This window comes from Symsagittifera roscoffensis, chromosome 3, assembly GCF_963678635.1.
Source record: "Symsagittifera roscoffensis chromosome 3, txSymRosc1.1, whole genome shotgun sequence".
Lineage (NCBI taxonomy): Eukaryota > Metazoa > Xenacoelomorpha > Acoela > Convolutidae > Symsagittifera > Symsagittifera roscoffensis.
Window position 1 is genome coordinate 7,521,397 of NC_087064.1, and position 22,083 is coordinate 7,543,479.

The following is a 22,083-nucleotide window of genomic DNA, read 5'->3' on the forward strand; positions in this document are numbered from 1 at the left end:
TTCCTCGCATGTTTTAAAGAATCCGCATTTTGCTTCAAGGTTAATTGTTCAGCGACATTATGTTCTACGAGGATATCAAAGAATTCCCTTCATCTCCAGCTGTTACAGCGAGCATTGGGCACTTTTGGGAACTGTATCTTGCGCATCTCCAGTTTTCAGTTGTTTTTGTTGTTTGCTTTTTCGCGAAGTCGTGTCCGTCGATAATCAGCGTTCATTTGTTTCGTTGAGATATTCCCCACGTAATTTGACTCATATTAGTTAAGCTGTATGTTTGCACAGAAAAGATTTAAACAATGACACAGAATAAAAATATTAGTGTTTTTTTCAGTTTCAAGAGCGTTAATTGCGGATTATCGTCAAAATTTTGCGTTTAATTGACAAAAATTGTGGCTTAGATGATATTTGAGGCTCAATTCAAACAGTTTTGAGTCAGTTTCCCTTGTTATCTCAAAACGAGTTTAGTTTACCATTAGCACTTGCTGGTCTTAAACATTAATTGATTTGAACCTCAAATAATTACCTAGAAGTGTTAATTGTGGGACAAAACGGCATAGGACAAGTTGTCATATGAGGCAAGTTGGCATGGGACAAGTTTTCATGTAACGCAATTTAGTATGGGGCAAGTTGGCATAGGGCCAGTTGTTCTGGGGCAAATAGTCTTGACACCAATTTTTAGAGCTGCTCTGTTGATTTGTTTATAAAACTATGTTTTGGATTCTTTCTGTAAGATCTTCAGAGGAAGACAACTTATCATTTCTGTCATCTGCGTATTACTGATATTTTAGTTCATACATTTTAGAGAAAATCTGCCATGTGGCGTTAAGTTCTTTGTGGGTTATGAAATTAATGGGACTTGAACTCGATCTTTCTAGAACTTTTTTTTTACAAATGTTTCATTGGACAAACCGGCATATAGTTTGACGCGCTGCTTTCGATCTTTCAGATAAAATAATTTCCGTAAAAGGCTTAATCTTTTGACGTTGAACTGAGTTTGAAGTCTCTTGTGGAGAATATTGAAGTCAATTGTGTCAAAAGCTGTAGAAATATCGCTTCTTATCATAATCACTATCTTATTTATGTCTAGTTTCAACAAAAAAAAATCAATGTTCGAAATAATCACGTTTCTCTAGATTGATATTACCGGTAGCCTGATTCATTTGGATCAAGTGTCAAGTATAGATTGAGAACAGTTTAGTTTGGGTACTTGCAAGCTTTTCAATTATTTTTGACATTCTGGCTATAGGCTGGTATTTTTAGCAGCTCTGCGACTGAAAAAGATTCAATTGAGTCAAAAAAATAATGTTTCTTGAAAATTGTCGGAAATACTCTGGTTTTAAAGCTAGTGCTAATCAGTTTGAGCATGAAATATTTTCAGGAATGAGACCTTGTTTTGAATTAGCTGCTACACAATTCCATACAAACTGTTTGATGTCGAACCTCTTGTGTTATAAAACTCAGATTCAGTCATATTTTTGAATTTCAGCTTCTGTGTAGAACATTGTTCGTACTTTTTTTTCGATATTTTAGTTTTTCTAAACGTTTCAACCGTTGACATTGTATCAATTTAAGTATCGATTGTTGATAAATTGATGATGAAGCATGACAATTGTATTTCTTGTCTATCCTTAAAGTTGTCAGCGGATGCTAGTTGGGAGTCCCAAACTGGGAATAAGGGAACTATATTTTCATTTCTCATTTTAACTTATTGGGCTTATCACACCAGAGAGACTTGATGAACAAGCAAACTTTTTATTCTGTGAACTTGGAAACTTTTTATTCTGTGGCAAGATGTAGTTAGTTTGTGAGAAGATCGTTTTTTCAGTTCGTTCATGATTCACTCTTTGGACATGAAGATAGGCGAGTGTGGGGAGAACTTGGTGATCTTCAACCCAGTTGTGAACTACTCTCAGAGTGTGTGTGACCGAGTGGATATGTACATCGAGTCTCCTTGGAAACACCTGATGAGTGCGGGTGTGGTGCCAGACTACACGAAGATGTCATGTTCCAGTGGCAGTGCCGCCAGTATGGACATGGACATGTATCATGGGTGGAGGGAGAGTATGCCTCTGCTGTATAAATCGTCGTGTGGGGATGTGAATGCAGTTAGGGATTTATTGAGAGGAGCTGTAAATGTAAACAAGGTAAATTTCCTTTTCTATTGTGTTTTTGCACATTTGGCTTTAAAGCAATGAAATTTGTTTTTTGTTCAACTTTTTTTTCCTGAATTTGGAAAGGGTCCATGGATTAAAATAACCTGAGTTACAGCTCGCATTATTTGAGCCTGCTAAGGACGGCGAGTTTGTATCATACGCTTGCGAATTAATACTATTAAAATTGTAAATACTGAGAGTTGATAATATTGATAATGAGAAAATTGAAGATTCTTTTGTATGATCTTCCGCAGTTTCAGGTCAGCTTATTGCGAGAAGAAGAAATGTGTTTTGATTGTGTACTTGGTAACGGGCTATTGTTTCTGTGTAGCAAGACTGGAACTCATGGACAGCTCTGCACTATGCCAGCTGGCAGGGTCATGACGAAGTTGTGAAGCTGCTGCTGAGCCAGAGTGACATCCAGCCGAATGCAGCCACTGATCTCGGTAAGCATAATTCCCTTATTCAGTTTTAATACTAAATTGGTGGTAATTGTCAACGACTAGCCTATCAGAATCTGACTGATTATGAGCAAGTGTCTTGAAATTGGGAACTGTTTTTTCCTGTAAACAATTTTACAAGTCTGTAAGAAACGTGCTTTTTCCAACTCGTGCAAGCGGTGATGCATTTGCTCTCCTATGCCATGCTGAGTTCGAATGCCGGTCGTACCTTGTTTTTTTTTCAGTATGTTTAGAATTGATTTTTCCTGGGAAAAATGAGCTATCGTATTTTGGTTTTCCTGCTTATTTTTTCTCGGCCTCAATTCCAATACATGGGTTTTTCATTAAAAGAAATCTTATTGACAGTCGTTGTCTTGTTATCTTGTCAATTTATCAACTCGAACTCTGAATTAGTTTTATCGTTTTAAAGGCAAAAAATCTTGAACGGTAAAATATTGGACGGTAAAATTAATTCAGGTTTCAAGTTGTTAAACTTACTCGCTCAAAATTTTTTCGTGACAACAATTTTTTGTAGAATTTTTTTATTTTCGGCTCTGCGAGTCTTAAGTATTGTGCGCCTGCTCGGTAAATGATACTAAAATACTAAAAGCTTATTCAATGCTAGTGTGTGTTTCTCGGCTGTTTTTTCTTTACGCTTGTTATTATCTGATTGAATTTTTAGTTTTGTCAAAAACATTTTTCCGTAATGTTTTTTCGACTTGGCGATTTCTGCCTCATTTTTTATTCGCTAGCTTGCAATGCGACGCTTACGTTGCATTGCAATTTCTTACTTTGTTTACTTAAAAGACGAATCCTCGAAGCTTTTCTTGGCTCTGATTGTTGGACTTGTTTTAGGTTATACGCCCTTACATTTCGCATGTGGCAGGGGCCATCATATGGTTGTGAAAACCCTCCTAGAAATCGGTGACATCGATCACAAGGCCAGAGACAAAAGTCAAAGGTCGCCTCTTGACCTCTGCAAATCCAGTCAAAGCTTCGCTGGGCCAACGGGTGAAAGTCTAAATCTATGTCAGCGGTACCTGAAGGCACATGCGGAAAGGGATCCGATGACATTGTCTGTTTTGATGCCAGACGGAAGTGAGAAGTGTGTCGTTTTGGAGTCTGGAAGTAACACGACAGCTGGACATATTCTGACACAGCTGAACCTGACATCCCAGACTTCGCTGATGTTTGCTCTGAGTGTGACGTCAGATGCTTTGACCATTCAACTGAGGCCAGAAATCAAACCGCTTCACGTATGTGCAACTCTAGATATGCAAGTGTTTCTAAAATAATGAAAAGAAGAAATTTATCAAGATAATGTGTATCACAAACAAGTTTTATAATAAGCAGCTGATCTGCAGTTTTCATCTTTATTGTCAAATTACTCAAATCTTAATTTTTTAAGAGTAATGAACGTAGTGAAGATTCTTATATAGGTCTTGCTGATTTTTTTTAAGGAAAAGTCTTAAAATATTGATGCACTTAGGTACAATGCACTTTTTGAGTTCAATTGGAATTCATCCATTGAAAAAGACGTAAATAGCACTCTCCAAATACGAACGTGGAAATGGCGCATAAAACGTAAACAATTTCTAGTTTCGAAAGAGGAATTTTGTTTTTAGATTTCCAGCGGAATAAAAACTTTACCTGTTGATCCAGTTTTCTCAAGATGAGTTAATGATATCAAAAAAGCGCCAATCATAAATTGTTCTAAAATTTCAAAGAGCTTAAAGGGCATCTATTTTTTTCTTTGAAATTCGAAAATTGAGATTTTTTTTTTTAGCTAAGTCAGTGTTTTTTTGTTTACTTGCGTTCATTTCTCTTTTCCAATCTTCGATTGGCTATTTTTTTTAAAGTAGATATAATTCACGACTCATAATAGTAATTGATCAACAGTCTCCTCCCAATTTCCCTTTCATGATTTATAGTTAAACCATCGGTAATGTTGGAAAAATTCAATTCACAAGTTCATTTTTGCTCAAAATGAACATGTCCTTATTGTTCAAAATTAATACACAAAATATTTTCCTAGTTTTTCCCCCCTAAAGGTTAAGAACGATGAGTATAGCTGGATTCATCTCCAGAAAAAGTTAAGCAATCACTATCAGTTTGCTCTGCTCATGACATTCTGGGTTTTCTGAAATATTTATGCCTCGGGGTGCAGTGTTCTATGAGTTTTATGATAGTTTCTACTGAAATTTCAAATGTAACGTGCTTTTTAGGTTCTGAAGAACTGGAGCAAGATGGTCGGGAGCAATGCAAGTGAAAACCAAGTCATCTCTCCCCTAACAAATGGCCCCCTGTTGGCGCTGACCAGAGACATCAGAGTAGTTGCAGAGATGGACGCGGTCCAGACTGAACCCCAGTGCGTCTCCTTCCTCTTCCATCAAGCCAGGACTCATTACCTCAGCAGGTGTTGTGTAGTGAGCGAGGCCACAGCAGTCCAACTGTCCACCATTCTAGCCCTCATTTATGACGTCAAGCCCCAGCAGATACACTGCGAGTAAGTCACAAACATCAACATCTTTTCACGCTTCAGTCTTTTCTGCCATATGGTCCAAATTAGCAAACTGCTACTAATTGGGTTTCTTTTTTACTGAAAACTCTGAGATTTCTACTCTCTGATATGAATTTCAGCCAATCAGAGTCGAGCGTCATGCTCAATATAGCAAAAAATAATGTTTTTTTTTGGGCCGTATAACAGAAAAGACCCCAGGCTTCTCTTACCCTGCCCCTCCCCGCCCATTTTATAGCCTAATGTTTGGGGGGTCTTCTACCGTTTCCTCTCAAGTAAAGCATCATTTTAACGCGTGTTACCCTTGGGAAGCGCGCACCGAAGTAACGCGATTTGGTCAAAGCCTTCCAAAAAGTGCCTAAAAACTTCGTTTTTGGACCGTTTTTTTTTCATATAATCCTAGCTCCGCTCCTGGTTAAGACATAATCGAAGATTGAGAAACGATAGAAGAGCCTCAGAGGGATCGAAAGAACCCTTCCATCAGGATGTTAAATTATAGCGCTTTGTTTTGGATGGTTGGCCTTAAAATGTGATTCAGAAACGTGCCTTGTGCGTTTTACAAATCAAAGATGGCAAATGTTGTTTGCTCTGATCGCAAAATACGCCGAGCTGTGACGCATTTGATTTTGACGTAAATTGAGTTCTTTTTGGCTAAATTTAATAAAAAGAACGTAAAATGGTAGCGTTTCAGGCCATCTATTTTGGATTTTTAGATAAGCATAAAATCATCAGCTGAGCATACCAAGGGACAGTGGTCTAGTGGTATGATTCTCGCTTTGGGTGCGAGAGGCCCCGGGTTCAATCCCCGGCTGTCCCCAAAAATTTTCTATTCCAATCTTCGACATTTTCGCACTGTGTAAAAAAAAAGCGTAGGTAGATATTCAAAAGTTGGGTGTTATCAGATTCGGCTCTTTTCCTCTTGTTCCCACCTGCAAATTTTTACAAGTCATGGCTCTTCTTCCTCCCCCCCCCCCACCTGCAAATTTTTATACTCGAAGTTACTGTTCACTTTGTCCGATTGTCATGAAAAATGACATGCTAATGAATTAGGCCATGACAAACATATTTTGTCTTCATAGTTAACCTTGTAAAACCACTCGTTAGACCATAAAATTCATAATTGAGTGAGGTGGGGGGGGGGGAAGGAAAAAGAGCCCAAGTCAAATTACTGTTCCCACCAACTGATTGTTATGAAAATTGACATCTAACTAATTAGGCTATGACAACCATATTTGGTCTTCGTAAATAAGGAAAAAGAGCCTCAGATTCGGCCGAATATATTGTCACTTATTATATGTTCGAATGATGGTTCATATCTGTTGTTTCAGGAGTCCCGATCTTGTTAAAATAATTTCGCATCGGAAAACGAGCTGCAGAAAATTCGTAAAGAAGGTCAAAGCGAATGTGAAACAAAACTTAGAGGAAATACGAGATGCCTCGCACCGCCATTTATTACAAGAAAAATTCAGAACGATAGCTCGAAAATCGATCACTTATGGCAGCTCATTTTTCCACGGAGTCACCGCCAAAGGATTCAACTCTCTTATAGCTGTGAACGCCAATGGTCTGCACGTTATTACAAAACCCAACTCACCTCAATCTGAATTAAGATTCAGTTATCCTTTTGAGCTGTTTAATATTGAATTGAATAAAGAAAAATCTGCCAGTTTCGCCAACAGTAATAGTAGTAGTGACTCAATACAACATTCGTTCACAGTTTCGGCCGTACAAGGAGCCAAGAACCCCTTCGCGCCTCTGTCCATAACATCTCTTCACGCGAAACTGATTGTTTCATTGGTCAACACATTAGCCAATAGGAGGTCAGGGAAGGAAGGTGAAAGAGCAAGGAAGCTGTCTCCCCTATCTGTGCGGACTGATGGACCCATGAGTGAAGTTGCCGCTACCAGTCCGGACTTAAATGTCAGAATGTTCTAAACTTGAGTGGTTTATTGTTGCGTTGCGGTGCTGTTTGCTAATAGTTTTTGCTTGTTTACAAAAGACGAGCAGTATAGTAGGAATGAACTGTGAATTCGACTTATACGCATATATCAATGCACCAAATTTTATTGTCAGTAAAATTTAAAATTACTTAATCTCATTTTTTGAATAACTTATTTTTTTTGTGTTAGAATTTTGATTATTCGATATTTGGCAAGGTATAACGTATATCGGCTCTGATTAATTTCCAGGAACAGATCGGTCGTGCTATTTTCGTCTTCGACATAAACAGGCGTTAACCGCAATCTATACGCATTTGCTTTCATTTCAGTTCAAGTGCAATGTAGTGTATACGTGCTCACTTGTAATTTCAATTATCATTTTTGCTAAGAGACTTGAATCTCGGCTAGAATCGTGGTCTTGTTCTATGGGTGACAGTTTTGCCTTCGACAAGGACAGGCGATGCTTTGGCGCTAAGTCCACCGTGTGCCTATCAGAGAACTCCCTCAGTGCGTGGCCGACTCCAAAGGGATCTCCGATAGCGCTGATTGGAGGAGACAATGTGCACCATCAGCTCACTATTCCAATAGTGGTGCCCCATTTAGCAGAAGTGATCGACGTGCAGATTGTGTCGCCAAAGTTTGCGCTAGTTTCAGACGTAGTTGAGGCAGCTTGTTTTGCAATCGGAATCCAAGAGACCTGGTTTTTTGGTTTGACCGCGTCAGCCGAAGGTTTGTATGCTCCTCAAGTATTACACTCTTATTACATAACAGAGCGTAACTTTTTCATGGTCTATAAGTGCAGGGAATTTTGCTTATTATGAACGTCATAATGAGCATAATAAGCTTATTATTTCTGCTTAATTATGAACGTGTGATAATGAGCGTAATTTTTTCCGTTTACTCCTATGGGGCGTGCTTTTTTCGTTGACTATAATTTCATTTGCCGAATCGAATGCAATTTACGCTCTCCAATAGCAGTAGTGCAAATTGAGCAAAAATTTTTGTAGTTTTGAATGTGGTTTTTACTTTTCAGAATTTCCAGCTGAATAAAAAAATACCTTTTGATCCAATTTTTTTTAAATCTAAACGGTTTCATCAAATACTTTTTCTCAAATTCGTTCAGGTTCATTAAAAATACGTCAGTCAAATGATTCTTCATTTGTTCGCTCGAATTAGCTTACTTGTTCGGTGTGTTACCTCTTTCGGATCTACTTAACAATTGCCACCTTTCAACAAGGGGAAGGGGGGGGGGGCAATTGTTAAGTAGGTTAAGTTAGTCGGATTTTCGACCAATCAGGGCAGCAAAACGCTCTAGTTCTAATTAACTGCTTTTATTTATTGGGGTGGCAATTTTTTAAGTAAATACCATAGTGTTGGCGATTGTTAAGTAGATCCCCTTTTTCTATTAAGCTTTTGAATTCTCATGTTTTTCTAGAAGCAAACAGTCACTTTTTATTTGCACAAACGAGCTTGTGAGCGTAGGGTATTAGTACGACTCTGCTTTTTTCCAAACTCGCAAATGAAAAAGCTCATTTGGTGGCACTTTTACTATAATCACGATCTACTGAAGCATTGAAATTTTCATAGCATCTGTTATCTGCTGTATTGGTGACTAGTGTTTGTTGCTAGTGTGCGTCCGTGGCTGAGAAGAAAGGACGTGACCTAAATGGGAGGTCGCTGATCAGAATCCAGCCGAAAGCTAAAGTTTTGCTTATTCGAGGCTTATTTCTACATTTTCTGATTTCACTGCAGCTTCGCCTCTCTTAAAATTCTTTTTCCCCTTTTTTAATGTTGAGTTGTTTGGTATTAGCGCCATAGTTTGCTTGATGCCTAGAAAATATCTCTTGTCATTCAATTAATCAGGCAAACGCTTGTGCTGTATCACAAGTTAATTTTTTACAAACTAAATCAAATAAACATATTCTCAACAAATTATTGCTCAGTTTTAGTATCTGTTTTTATCAGCATGTGTTTAATCTGCTTTTTGGTGGCTGAAAGACAGCACGAGCTTAAAGAACAATTGGCGAAACATTATACTCTTAACATATATGAAGGAGGCTCGAAGCCTTTAGAACGGAGAAGAAAGAAGTTTTTTTTCTCTACATCCTTTCAAAATTATAATTATATCATAATACGTAGGCGTCAAAATCTTTGATAGCTTCTTAACCTATTTTTGCAGTTTAACGCTCTAATATGACGTTTTTTGCTGAAGTTTTGCTTGCAGTGTGATTGCAAGGCGTTGTTTCGAATCAGGTTCGAATCCCATGCTAGCATTTGGTTTTTAGGAAATAGGCGGGACCCAGGGGCGGATTTAGGGGGGGGGGGGGGGGGGGGTGGGACCTCAGGGATTTGACCCCCTGCCGACCCAAAGGGTCCCCCCTTTGATACATTTTCAGAAATCCAATATATGCTATTTTTGAGGGGGAGCGCGCGCCAAAAAAACGCATTTTTTTGTAAAAATTTTTCAAAAAGTGCCCAAAAACGGCTTTTTTGACTGTTTTTTCAAAAATTTGCCTGTGGCGCAGAAAATTTTGCCAAAATAGGGGCAAAACAGTGCTTTGCGAGAGCGCGAAAAATAAAAATCAATTTGGTCGACCTAAAAAAAAAAAGGTCGTCAAAATTTTTTGAAAATCCGCCGCCCCCCCCTCGAGAAAATCCTAGATCCGCCCCTGGCGGGACCAATCATATAAACTAGTTTTGCCACGGGATCAAACAAGTAAACTAGTATCATTTTTGTTTGCGTTGGCGAAGTGCAATGTTTAAGTTCTTTCAATAAAATCTTGTGACAGAATTTAATAATTGACTTTGTTTACCTTTCAGCAGCCGGAGTTTATACCGTAAGTTCTCTGTTTGCCCGTCTGTAGTCAGTGTCAAGTCATGATTTAATATTATACTGTCCACCTATCTGGCATTCGAGTAGTTGTGTTCATGGTGAATGTTTTCGTGCTAGTTTCATTAAAAAATTTTATATATATAAAAAACAGAAGTCTTCTATAAAATCAATTCTCTTGAGTTTGAGAAGAGATAGCAGTGCTAGCCTGTAGCTAAATGCAACTTGCAACTTGGATTTAAACAAAATATTCAGAGCATCAGAGCCATTTAAAAGTTTTTTCAACGCCTGTTGGAAGATTTTAATCTGTAAGGACCAAATTTGTATGATTGTGTTAGCTGCAAATTTTCAATTGTTTAGATGGAACGGACAGCTTGTTGCCGAAAGAGAGAAAGTTCATCGATTTAGTCGGTAGCGGGAGAGAAACTTTGAAGCTATCGACCCATTTCTTCCCGGAAAAGAATGGAGAAATAATTCAAACATCGAGTATAGACTTTGTTTATAGTGACGTAACAAAACAAATCACAACCGGCAGGATCAAACTACCAGTCAATCTTGTTCACGATCTAGCTGCCTTGTCTCTTGCTGTTTTATTTCCTTTCCGAGATGGGCTGAAACATCTCAAGTCTGTAAAACAGAATGTGTTGCCGCAAGCGTACTCAGACGATGAAAATACTACCGCTAAGATAGCCGAGTTGTACAATGGTCTGCTCGGGAAAAGTTCGCTTGAGTTGAAACGGACATACTTGTCTCGGGCAGAGAGTTTGGCAGCGTATGGGAGAAGTTTCTTCAGTGTCAGCTCGAAGCAAGCTGATAAACTGAAGTTGTCCGTGTGTTCCGCAGGCGTGGCCTTGTATCGTCTAACAGGTGTCGGAAATATCTCAAGTGCGGTGGTTGATCTAGCCTGGAGCAACATAAAATCCATATCTTATAAGGTGAATCGAGGGTTTCGATCGAGCAGTCGAATTTTCATGAAAATAAAGAACTGTGTTAGCAGACAATAAAAGAAATCGCTCAATAAAATGAAAGCCCCAGCTGTATTTTTTCTCTGAGTTTTTTTACTCTATGACGTATCGTTTTTTTCGGATTTTTTCAGTTGGTTTTTACGAGGCATGAACGTGTAGTGAATACTCTTATGTCTGTCTTGGTGATTTTTTGTTTTTTTTTGGGAAAAGTTTTAAAATTCTCTAATAATTACAGATGTGCATTCATATTTATCGAAGCATTTATGAATACTTTTAGGTCCATATGCACTTCAAATTCAACTGCTGAAAGTTTTGTTCCAAATACGAAAGTCAAATGGCTCGGAAAAATGGGAACGACTTCTAGTTTCAGGAGTGGATTTAATGTTTAGTTTTCTCAACGAAAAAAAATTTGCCTACTGATCAAGTTTTCTCAAATTGGGTTAACTTCATCAAAAAAAAGTATCAATAATAATTTTTTCTTGAAATTCAAATAGCGTAAAAGTAGTATGTTTTTTTCTTCGAAGTTTTTTCAAAAAGAATTCAGTGTTTTCTTTTCTGTTTCCTTGCGTTTATTGACTCTTTTTCAAGTGGCCCAAAAACATTTTGTCTATCATCTTCAAATTATCCAAGAGATTACATAAATCGAACCTTACGGGCTCTGTTTAATTTGTTTTGTAAAAACTTTATCTTCTTGATTGCTTTTGGAGGGGGCGCAACTTTGAAGTACCATATTGATTGATTATAAGCTGTTAAACCTAATGCACTATATTGTTTTTGGCTTTGAATGATTTTGACATCTTATGGACGATTTTGGCTAAAGTTTTTTTGTCGGCATTTTTCTAATTCTTTGGGGTAATTATCTGGGATGATTTTCTCAGGGATGATTTTGCCTGTACACGTAAATTCAACTTTGTTGACTGATTCTTCCCATTTTGCGTATAGGTAACGTCAACGATTGGAAAGACAAAGACCCTATGTTTGATAGCGGGCTGGATCTGTAGTTTGGTTTTTATAATCGGAGCGTGTCCTTTAAAAAGCTGATATTGAATTGAGGGAGAAATCTTTTTGCTTGTGCATAAATCCATAAAAATAATCAGAGTGTTTTTTTTTCTGACTATCGTGTGTCGAATTAGTTCCAGCAGCACTGATTCTTTTGAAAGTTAAGCTGTTTTTGTCATTGTTGAATGTCTTATGTGAATTTTTTATAGTGCAGGTAATATTGATTTCAATAAATTTTTGAGGTTTTGTTTTCGTTTTCTTTTCATCTTTATTTTTTCGATCCAATATGCGTTAATTCATACTATATTCATGCGATTTGACGTATTCAGTACCCAGATCGCATAGAGGTAACGTCTCAGATTTAATCATAATAAAAATAAATTGTTTCTTGTATAGGTCCATATTCACTAAATTAATTTTTATAAATAATAATAGCAAAAGAACCCAGTCTGGGAGATAGTCATTAGGTTTTACCTGTTTTTAGACGTTTCTCAGCGCAAAAGAAAAAAGTTTTAATGTGAATGATGGTGTAATGCCGCCGAATACCTTTTTACGAATTTTGAAAACTATTGAAATGAATAAATTGTTTCGTTAGATAAAATTATTAAACTTGCCTTATAGGTACAAATTTCGTGTTCGGTCGAACCTTACGGGCACCCCTTTTTTAAAATATTTATCGATTTGTTGTTTTTACTTCCCTTTAATATTTATATTTTAAGAGTTGTTGAACGTAGTTCAGACTCTTTTATAGGTCGTGATGATTCTTTTTTTTTTCGGGAAAAGTTTTGAAATTTGGTAGGCTCAAATTCACTTTTCGTGGTTTGAGTTTTCATTTCTTAGCAATTTCAGTTCAATTTTTTTGTTTAATTGAAGGCAATCTCCACAATTGAACAGCAAAAGTATGAATGCCGTCAAAAACGTGATCGACTTCTAATTTCGAAAGTGGAATTTAGTTTTCAGATTTCCCAGCGAAATTAAATTTTTACCTTTCGATCCATTTTTTTCAAAGTGGGTTAATTTTATCAACAAAATTGTCAATCATGTAATGTTCTAGAATTTCAAAGAGTTTTAAGGCCATTTATTTGTTGTTTTTACTTCCCTTTGATATTTATATTTTAAGAGTTGTTGAACGTAGTTCAGACTCTTTTATAGGTCGTGATGATTCTTTTTTTTTTTCGGGAAAAGTTTTGAAATTTGGTAGGCTCAAATTCACTTTTCGTGGTTTGAGTTTTCATTTCTTAGCAATTTCAGTTCAATTTTTTTGTTTAATTGAAGGCAATCTCCACTATTGAACAGCAAAAGTATGAATGCCGTCAAAAACGTGATCGACTTCTAATTTCGAAAGTGGAATTTAGTTTTCAGATTTCCCAGCGAAATTAAATTTTTACCTTTCGATCCATTTTTTTCAAAGTGGGTTAATTTTATCAACAAAATTGTCAATCATGTAATGTTCTAGAATTTCAAAGAGCTTTAAGGCCATTTATTTGTATTTTTTCTGTTTACTTGCGTTCATTGACTCTTTTCCAATTGTCTGTTGGCTATTTTTGTTGGTTGTTTTTTAGGTTGTTTGTTCATTATATTTATGTTCACAGGATTGTAAGCTGACACTGCTTCTGCAACCAGGAATTGAAGGAGACCTTGTGTACCTGCTGCAGAAGTCGAATCGACTATCCAATCGGAGTGCGTCCTCAAGTGGAAGCAAGAAATCCAAGGTGCCGCGAGACTCTTCGGAGCCTCCGATTCCGTGTGGCAATAGCAGTAACCAACTGGTTGTTTGGGCGCCTAAAAGATCGGACGTGAGGCAAATTATGTATGTGTTTTCCGGTAACCACGAACTCTACTTGAGATCGAGACGATTGCAATCAGTGGAACTGAAGGTGCTAAAACGTACGTATGTTTAGGTATAACAAACTTTCAAAAAAAGGGCTGATTACGCGAAATCTAACTGAGTGTCACTAATTGGATCTAGACTAATAAATAGGGTTTTTTTGCTAAGGGTTTTAGATGCGGGACAAAAATTTTTCACGTGCGCGAAACTCGAGAAATCTAAACAACCTGTGAACATACAAATTCCAAGTTGATAGTTATAAGATCGTCTTAGTTAACCTCGATTTTCTGTTCTGAGTCGAATTGTTAGGTATTTTGGAATAGGTATCAATTCATGTTTTCAGGCATAGAAGAGCGAAATGCGGCTTTGCTGCAGTCTGTTTTCGAGAGGTATGGCGAAGCCATGGAGCAGGTAGCCTCCTTGAAAAGTGACATCCGACTGCTGAGCGAGGAAAAAGCAGAACTACAAAAGAGACAAGAAGTGTCTTTCGCTGCTCTACAGAGAGTACAAACAGCTGCTCAACTGATAGAAGCTAATTCTTCTGTTTGTATCGAAGAGAACAATCTGCTAAGAGCTAAATGTGCAGAACTAGAAGCTAGAGTTCAGATGAGAGAGCACGTTAGAAGTAGATCTGCCGCTCCTGCACGATCCTTCCATAGTGAGCCGGCGGCTGCCAATGCAGTCTTCCACACAGCATATAGTAACTTTCAAGCCCTGCAGAATCAATCAGCGGAGCAGAATCATCATCATCCTTTCTTGGCGGATGAGAACCAAAACTTATATCTAGCTAACACAGAACGTGTACAAGCTGAGCATTCTGCTATCGGAAATGAGTTTTCGAAGCGAAGTGTGTCGGATCAAAAAGCTAATGCTGGTCCTCTTGATTCGAATGCAGAATATTTTCAGCGATTGGCTAATCAGAAAAAATCAGCCAGTGAACAGGAATTGCGGTATGTGCAAGAGATATGATGTTTTATCTATAATTTGTAAGCTCTGATTGTTCCCATTGATAGTGGAGAGGAACTGTGTCTTCGGTAGTTTTTTTAACAAGAAGCTAGTTAATAGCGCTGTTTGTTTTTGCTTTTTTTTCGATTTGACGCCTTCTTTGGCTTGCAGAGTTTTTTTTTCATGCAATTAGGGCATTCCAAAAAACTGTCTTTTGGAGGAACCAAAATAATGAAACTTAGTTTTAACCCGTTTAAAAGGCTTATACGGAGGTTAATGCGATCAGAGCTTTGCGTAATGTTGCTTCAATTGGTTTCGTGCAAAATTATTTTGTCAATATTGATTTTTAGGCCAACAGTCTCCTTAGCCGCTGCTTTTGAGCCTCAAAATAGCTTTAACCTCAACCGGCCTCCGCGTAGCGGCTTTGGAAGAATTATCGCCAATGGAACGTCCGACATTATGGCTCAGAGCAGAGGACGCAGCTACATGGTGCAAATAAATGATCACCCCCAACACAGGTCTGACGCTGCACGATTTTCACCTTGGGCACGGGTGCGAGGGGGAGGGAGCTACCAACAGCAGAGGAGTGAAATGGGAGGGAACAATGACAATAGTCCACAGTCACTGGATAGCAGCATGGAAATGGACGGTGGTACTAGAGGAGGAGTGGCCTCATACCAGAACATGTATCCTTCAGGTAGCCAACTGTCATCGTCACTTACGACAGCTGGACTGTCCACAAGCATAGCTGCAGTTAGAGGTCACACAAGTTCAAGTGTGCGGCCTATTCTTCCGGACCGCTTTGGTCACGTGCGACAGGTGGCACGTCGTGATGGCTCCGCGTCCATGAACAGGGTTGCAGGTAACTCGAGAAGAGTAGCCCAGGCATGGATTAACCACGGAAGTAAACGACTATCTGGGTCGCTGGACAGATTGATTTCCAGAGAAGATTCCTCTATCCCCCACAAATCAGACACGACGAACCGAAGTAACAGTGCATATAATGTATCCACTAGGGCTAACTTTGTGTCCTAATTTTAATTGTTACTAATATGCTGTTAATTTGACTAGATAGTATCATTAATCACTTGCCATAAAAGAACACACCGCCCTTCCGATTATTCTATCGTTTTCTCTAAAGAATAAAAATATTAAAATAATGAATTATATTAAAATAATTTTACACAGAGATTCAAATCGCAGTTGACTTTTTTAAAGTATTTTTCTTGAACAAGCGAAGCTTAAGATCAAAGCTTAGAACTTGTGTAATAATTATTGTGATTTAAATCGAACTTTTTTTCAGATACAATGCCTCCAAAAAGGTGTCGCAACTTCCGTAAAAGGACTGCTTCATCTGAGAGCGAGGAGGAGAGTCCGAAATCAGGCGATGTCGAAGATGGTTCTGCAGTTACAAACGAGGCTATCAATTTAGCTAAACAGCTCAAAGAGCTGCGGAAGAGACCTCGAGGGATCGTCGCAGATGTCAGTAAAGACACCTCCAGTACAGTGGGGGGAAAGGCGGAGTCAAACTCCAATGATAGTCAGACAAAAGGGGGTTTGATTGATCTAAAAACAAACTTTTTAGCCGAAAGTCAAAAGGGGGACATGGACCGAGAAATGTTGAAGTTCATTGAAACAGAGCTGAAAAAACATCGAGGCGAGAATGTGGATACATCTCCTACTAAAAATAACCCTGAGAAAAATTTGTTCGAATTACCCGATCATCTGAATGTGCATTCGGCTGTGAAGGGTGACGACATGATGTCGCAGCAGATGTTGGAGGGGATCCCGGAAGTGGATCTGGGCATCACGAATAAGATCCGAAACATCGAAGCCACTGAAAAGGTCAAACAGAAATTGCGAGAAGAAGCGCGTCTGAATAAAGGTGTTAATTTGCAAGATGAAACGTATAATGTGAAAGGTTTTGTGCCTAATAATGTGACTGTAAATTTTGTACAGCATAATCGTTGGGACGGTGAGGGTGTCTTCAAGTCTTTGGTTCCTCATGCACCTACTAATTTGAAGAAAAGCGACAATTTAGCCAAGCCATCGGTGAGCAAATGAATCAACCATCCTTATGATCCAACCTCGAATACCTTGAAAGAAAAATGGCTGACATGAAGAAAGCGTTTGTGGAATTGTCGAGTTAGCTGAGCTGAAAGGTAGTCAATGAAACGACTGTTCCAGGCGAGAGATTGAGCAAACTTTTCGAACGAAGTTGTATGATAACTTTTAGCTCCGTTTTTTGCCGTTTATTGCTTCATTGCACAGATGCTTACGCAGTTTGTATATTTAACTAAATTAAAATCCTATTTGCCGCTTTTTCAAGTTTTAGAGATGTCTTTGAGAAAACTACGTTTTTGTTTCTGAAATTTTTCTGAAGCGAATCTTGTTTCTATTGGAAAAACGAAGGATGTCCGGTCCGAGTGTTTTTGAGCTATCAAAATGTTCTGCTTTATTTGTGGTCGAAACCGCTTCTTATTGTAACGATTATCTGGTGAAGCTCCTAAGTGCTGACGTGGGCGTATTGAGACAAACATTGATTTGAAATAGTTTATCCCGACGTTCGAAAATACCTCCGAGAAAAATCCGGTCTGAATTTTTTATTGTCTAATTTCGAGCGATGAAGCGAGCGAAGAAGTCTTATAAAAAATTTCTATTCAAGTTGTGAAAACTTAGTTTTACTCTAGGATAACGAGTTTTGAAAGTTTCATTTAGCGTCTACTTGGCAAAAAATTAGAAAATGTTGATTTTTTTTTCGTTTTTGTGTGATTATTCATTTCACAAAAACAACTACCGTCGATTATGTTTAATTCATGAACGGTCGTACGGCTCTCTCATCACACCACGCGCAAAAACGACACTAATTTGAAAAAAAAAAACAATTTTTGCGGTTTTTTAAATGTGATCGGAAGGTTGTGTGGTACTTGTACAGCAACTGGCTATCCTTGTTTTGTTATGTAACTTCACGCTTCGTGATCTTCTGGTTTTCGAAGTTGCTCATTGACTTCGAGGCATGAATTTTTATAATTCGAGGAAAACATGGCCGAACATTTCCTATTCAGACGAATATTGGATGATAGAAATAACATTTTTGACAAAATTGTCTCGAAACTTCAGTTGTCGTTTGTATTGTTTTCGTTCCGTCTTTCGTTTGTTAATAATTGTTGTCTTTGCTTCGATCCAATTTTGCTGAAGTACAATTTTTATGGTCAGATATCTTAGAAATAAAATCGATGTTTCTCGTTAGCAAGTTTGATTTTTTTAGTTAACTTCTTTTTTTCTCTCTTTGGATTGTATAGTGAGTTTTTGTTTCAACTCAAACCTGTCAAATCTCTTGCTTTTCTTGAAATTCTGTTGCTACCCTGTTTTATTCTATGGTGTGTGAAAATTATGTAATTCATTATATTTTCAGGTGTTAGATGCCTTATGACTCCAGACATAGGAGTTTTGTGTTGGCCATAGTGCTTGGCACATTCTCGGAGAGGTTCAACATCATATGGTATGGCACTGTTGTTGCTCTGGACGCAGCCAACAAGGGAATTGGAGGAGTCTGGGTCGGCTGGTGGATCTTCATGCAGAACCTCGCTTCATGGGCTGTGTGCGGATACCTCACCGTCAACTTCTCAAAAATATTTCCGGCTGAAGTCGCCTCATATCGACTCCTGAACATCAGCGCCATCGTACTCGGGATCATAGCTATTATATTTGGAGTCATCGGATTTCTACCAAAAACGATGTTCAACATCGGCAATTTCGTCTCCGCTATTCTGCGTGGATCGCTCTCAGCAGTCGTGACTGTAGCAGTAAACACTGTCATTATGTGGGAGTTCAAAAAAGAAGTAGCCACTTTGAAAATGTACGCAGGCATCGCTTACACTGTTGCGTGTATAGTCAGTATATTCATAGGATATGCTGTCTACTTTGTCAAACCAGTTCTCTTTCTATCTTGTCTTGTAACTGGCATCATTTCTCTGCTTATAATGATTCCAGTATTCTTTCTGATGCCAAAGAACAGCTCGCCTTCGGTTGAGCCAACAGAAGAGTTTCTAGACACCAGAAACCCTCTTAAAACAGCCCAATATCTTTCAGCTTCGACCAATTCGTTAAATATAAACCTCAGCAAAGATCAGGGAAAATGGGACGTTGCAATATCTCTATGCAAAGTTCCGGAAATTTTTCTGGCACTTCTATCTCAGGTATGTGTGTTCGCTGGACTAGCAGCTCACGGTCCACTTCACTCGCCCTTTCTAAAAAACATTTTCGGACTAGAAGCTATTTACATTGGGCTAGTTTCGTGTGCGCCATTCATTGCCATGGCATTTGGCTCTACTTTCTTTGGCATCATTGGGAAAACACTCGCTGGACGGAAGACATCTCTGATCGGCTCCTTGTTCCTCCTAGGCACTTCGGCCATGCTCGAAGGCCCAGATCCCTGGCTGTGTACTCTTCCTCAGAACTTAACTCTCCATGTCTTTTCACTCTTCGTTTCGGCTTTCGCCTTTTCATCACATCTGGTGCTCACAGCCGAAGAAATGAGACATGCTGCCATAGTGCACGGGTTTCCTGAAAACATCGCAGTGTCAGGAGCGATAGCTTCTTTTCTGGGCGGGGCAGAATACCTCAGTGGTCTGTTGGGACCCCTGTTCGGAGGATACATTGGGGCCAATTGGGGATTCGAACGAGCTTTTGGAATCATGGGCATAATGTGTTTCACCCTAGGCTTCATTCGACTGGCTGTTCTGGCGTATCAAGACAGACATTACAAAGCACGCGTGCACAACAAGGTCACATCTCAAGGTCACAAAAACTGCTGAGCTGTGAAACTGAAATTGTTTATAGCTTCGCCTGCAATGGTGCATATTTTTAGCGATTTAATTTTTGCAATTTACTATGACTGTTTAGACGTGGTTGGTTTTTTTGTCAAATTATATGTGAATGATAATTTATTTGTTAATTAAAACGGCCAATATACTTAATCTGTTTTTCTCATTTGTTGAAGTCGATCATTCAGTGTTAATGAATGAAAAACTTATTACGTACTAGCGGACAAACAAGCTCCTTTCGCTCGCAAAGCTTCTTAAATTCAAGATGTACTTGTAAAGGGAATGGTCGCAAATTGATGCCGGTATTCAATCAGCTAGGCAAAACTCGACAAAACGAACGCGAAACTCGACAAAACGAACGCGAAACTCGACAAATTTACAAAATTTGAAGGAATAGTTTTTCGGCTTATCTTCCATTGAGCTAATTGTTATCCCTTCAATGGTGAATTTATTCAATAAGTCTCATCAAGAAAATTAATTTAAAATAATCTTAATATACTTGTCTAGGCTTTGCTTTCGTTTTGATAGCTCTATAAGAACGTGCTGTCAACGCAGCTTCCTTGTTTAGCAGAAAACTTAGAGTTTCAAACTTTCAGTGCCTTCAAAGCAATTTAGAACCGTTCATTTCTAAATACTTCAATGAAATTGATTCAATGAATTAGAAGTTCAGTGAAATTGATTTGCCAATAAACAGTCAAATTTTTACATATTTTTCGAAGCATGTTCATTTATTTCCACAAAACTAATTTTTTAAAAACTTGAATTTTTTGTATTTCAGCTTTGATAAAAGTCGAATCAGTTATTGTCTACGATTTTAAGCAAAATTCGCAAGTGGCACGGTTTTTTCTTCATGGATCGTAGAGATAACTGTTTTTGTAATCAGAAAAATTTAAAAAAATAAATGCGTAAGTTGTTCGTATTCGGGACTTGATTTGTTTCACCAGCGGATTTAGGGGGCAGGGCTCTCTCCCTCAGGGATTCGATCCAAAGGTCTCCCCTTTGTAATTTTTTCAGATATCCATCTTTGGCCTGAAGAACTTAAATTTTTTCTAAAGGCGCCTTTGGAGCAGATATATACAAAATTTGAGGGGGAAGCGCGCCGAAAAAAAAGCAATTTTTTGGTCAACTTTTTCCAAAAAGTGGCGAAAACACCTTTTTTTGGTCTGTTTTGGTCAAATAAGTTTGGTCAAAATAGGTTTTTTTGTCAAATAGGTTTTTTATAGTGATTTTTGAGAGCTCAGAAAATCAATTTGGTCGACCTAAAAAAAAGGCTGATATAAGTTTTTTGAAAATCCGCCACCTGCCTCTACGAGAAAATCCTAGACCCACACCTGAATTGTTTGGTAATTGTTTATGTTGAATAATCGCAAAAATAATATTCTTTGAGTTACCACAACAGTGATGTCCATTTTTTGGGCATACCTATTTGCTACAAAAATTCATCCAATTTGTCGTGAAAATTTAGATTGTTTTTTTCCGCGGAACTGTGAAATCTGAAATAAGATATCATGAGTAAACTTAGTACTTTGGCGTAGATTCAAAAGTTTTAATAATTGAGTTATAATTTGTTTTTCAAAATTGGATTTTCACAACCCTATAGCTAGGTGCTGTCCGAGTAGTCTCACAAAGTGCAAACCTTTCCTCTGAATGTGCCTCCTGAGTTAATTTTAATTTTCGAGATATGGCGTTTTCAATATTAAAACAATCAAAAACTTGATCGAAAAACATTACGAAATCTTTATTTCCAACCCTATAATGGGGTGATCGCAGTTGCTCTCAGAGATTGCAATTCTTTCCTCTATGTTTGACTGTTCAAATCTTCTTATTCTCAAAGGTTGCATTTTTTTCGTCTAAGTTCGACTGCTCAAATCATCTTAGTGTTGTTTTTATGATTTTTCAAAACTTCAAAAAACTTAATTCGATAAAAGTCAACACTATGGTGGGTGCTGTCAAGGCACTCTCAGGAAGTTACTATCTGGACTCGAAATATTCGTGGTCACACGCATTCACTTTCCTATATATGACGTTTTGTTAGGTTTTCAAAAAGTTCAAAAGTGTTGAATTTCTAAAAAAAATCAAAATCGTCGAAGGATTGGTGAGGTGAAGTCAGGCTACTACCAGCAGTTGCAGTTGTGGCTGTCATTCTTTTAATATTGCTCATATTGTTTAGGTTTTTGAAATTGACAGCTTTTATGATATTTTAAAAATTTTCATTGAACAAAGAATTGAACTAAGAAAAAAGTCTGATGTTTTAAAGTTAATTTCGCGAAAATTAATTACGCGGATTAATTTGTTGTTTGCAGCTAATGCTATACGTAGGAACTAATGAAAAAAATGAAGTTAAACAAGATTCTCATGAATTTCGTGATTTTGGCGATGAGATCCTTCAATATAGAAAGTGCAGCTGTATGTATGCTGTCGACCATTTTAGGGCTTTGTTTTAGGGAGTTCAAAATGCGAAGATCTGAAGACTTTTCTCGTTCAGAAGACTTGGTTCACAAGACTTCCACATAAAAATATTACACGTTTTTCAACTTGTGTCATTGTGAAATCAAATTCGATAAACCATCGAGTGCATCTGGTGTAGAGATATGACACCTGCTTGAGACGACAAAAGCTTGTAGTTCGATTTGGGCTGGATC

The 22,083-nt window shown here is 38.0% G+C and overlaps 3 protein-coding genes and 1 non-coding gene across 4 annotated transcripts; all 4 read left to right on the plus strand.

The window, feature by feature from the left end:
• The first annotated feature begins 1,815 nt into the window (after positions 1–1,815).
• On the plus strand, positions 1,816–7,175 carry LOC134842029 (krev interaction trapped protein 1-like). The gene is made up of 5 exons (XM_063858174.1): positions 1,816–2,141; positions 2,482–2,596; positions 3,446–3,846; positions 4,816–5,096; positions 6,437–7,175. Exons 1-5 carry the CDS (start codon positions 1,830–1,832, stop codon positions 7,041–7,043), a joined length of 1,716 nt encoding a protein of 571 aa, XP_063714244.1. The 5' UTR covers positions 1,816–1,829; the 3' UTR covers positions 7,044–7,175.
• On the plus strand, positions 5,854–5,925 carry Trnap-ugg (transfer RNA proline (anticodon UGG)). Its single transcript has one exon. It is a non-coding gene; the product is annotated as a tRNA-Pro (tRNA).
• A 206-nt stretch (positions 7,176–7,381) lies between the features above and the next one.
• LOC134842622 (uncharacterized) lies at positions 7,382–15,807 on the plus strand. The gene is made up of 5 exons (XM_063859047.1): positions 7,382–7,777; positions 10,239–10,813; positions 13,435–13,729; positions 14,014–14,620; positions 14,966–15,807. Exons 1-5 carry the CDS (start codon positions 7,474–7,476, stop codon positions 15,648–15,650), a joined length of 2,466 nt encoding a protein of 821 aa, XP_063715117.1. The 5' UTR covers positions 7,382–7,473; the 3' UTR covers positions 15,651–15,807.
• A 115-nt stretch (positions 15,808–15,922) lies between these two features.
• Positions 15,923–16,938, plus strand: LOC134842253 (splicing factor C9orf78 homolog). The gene has a single exon (XM_063858517.1). It carries the CDS (start codon positions 15,924–15,926, stop codon positions 16,677–16,679), a length of 756 nt encoding a protein of 251 aa, XP_063714587.1. The 5' UTR covers position 15,923; the 3' UTR covers positions 16,680–16,938.
• The last annotated feature ends 5,145 nt before the right edge of the window (positions 16,939–22,083 follow it).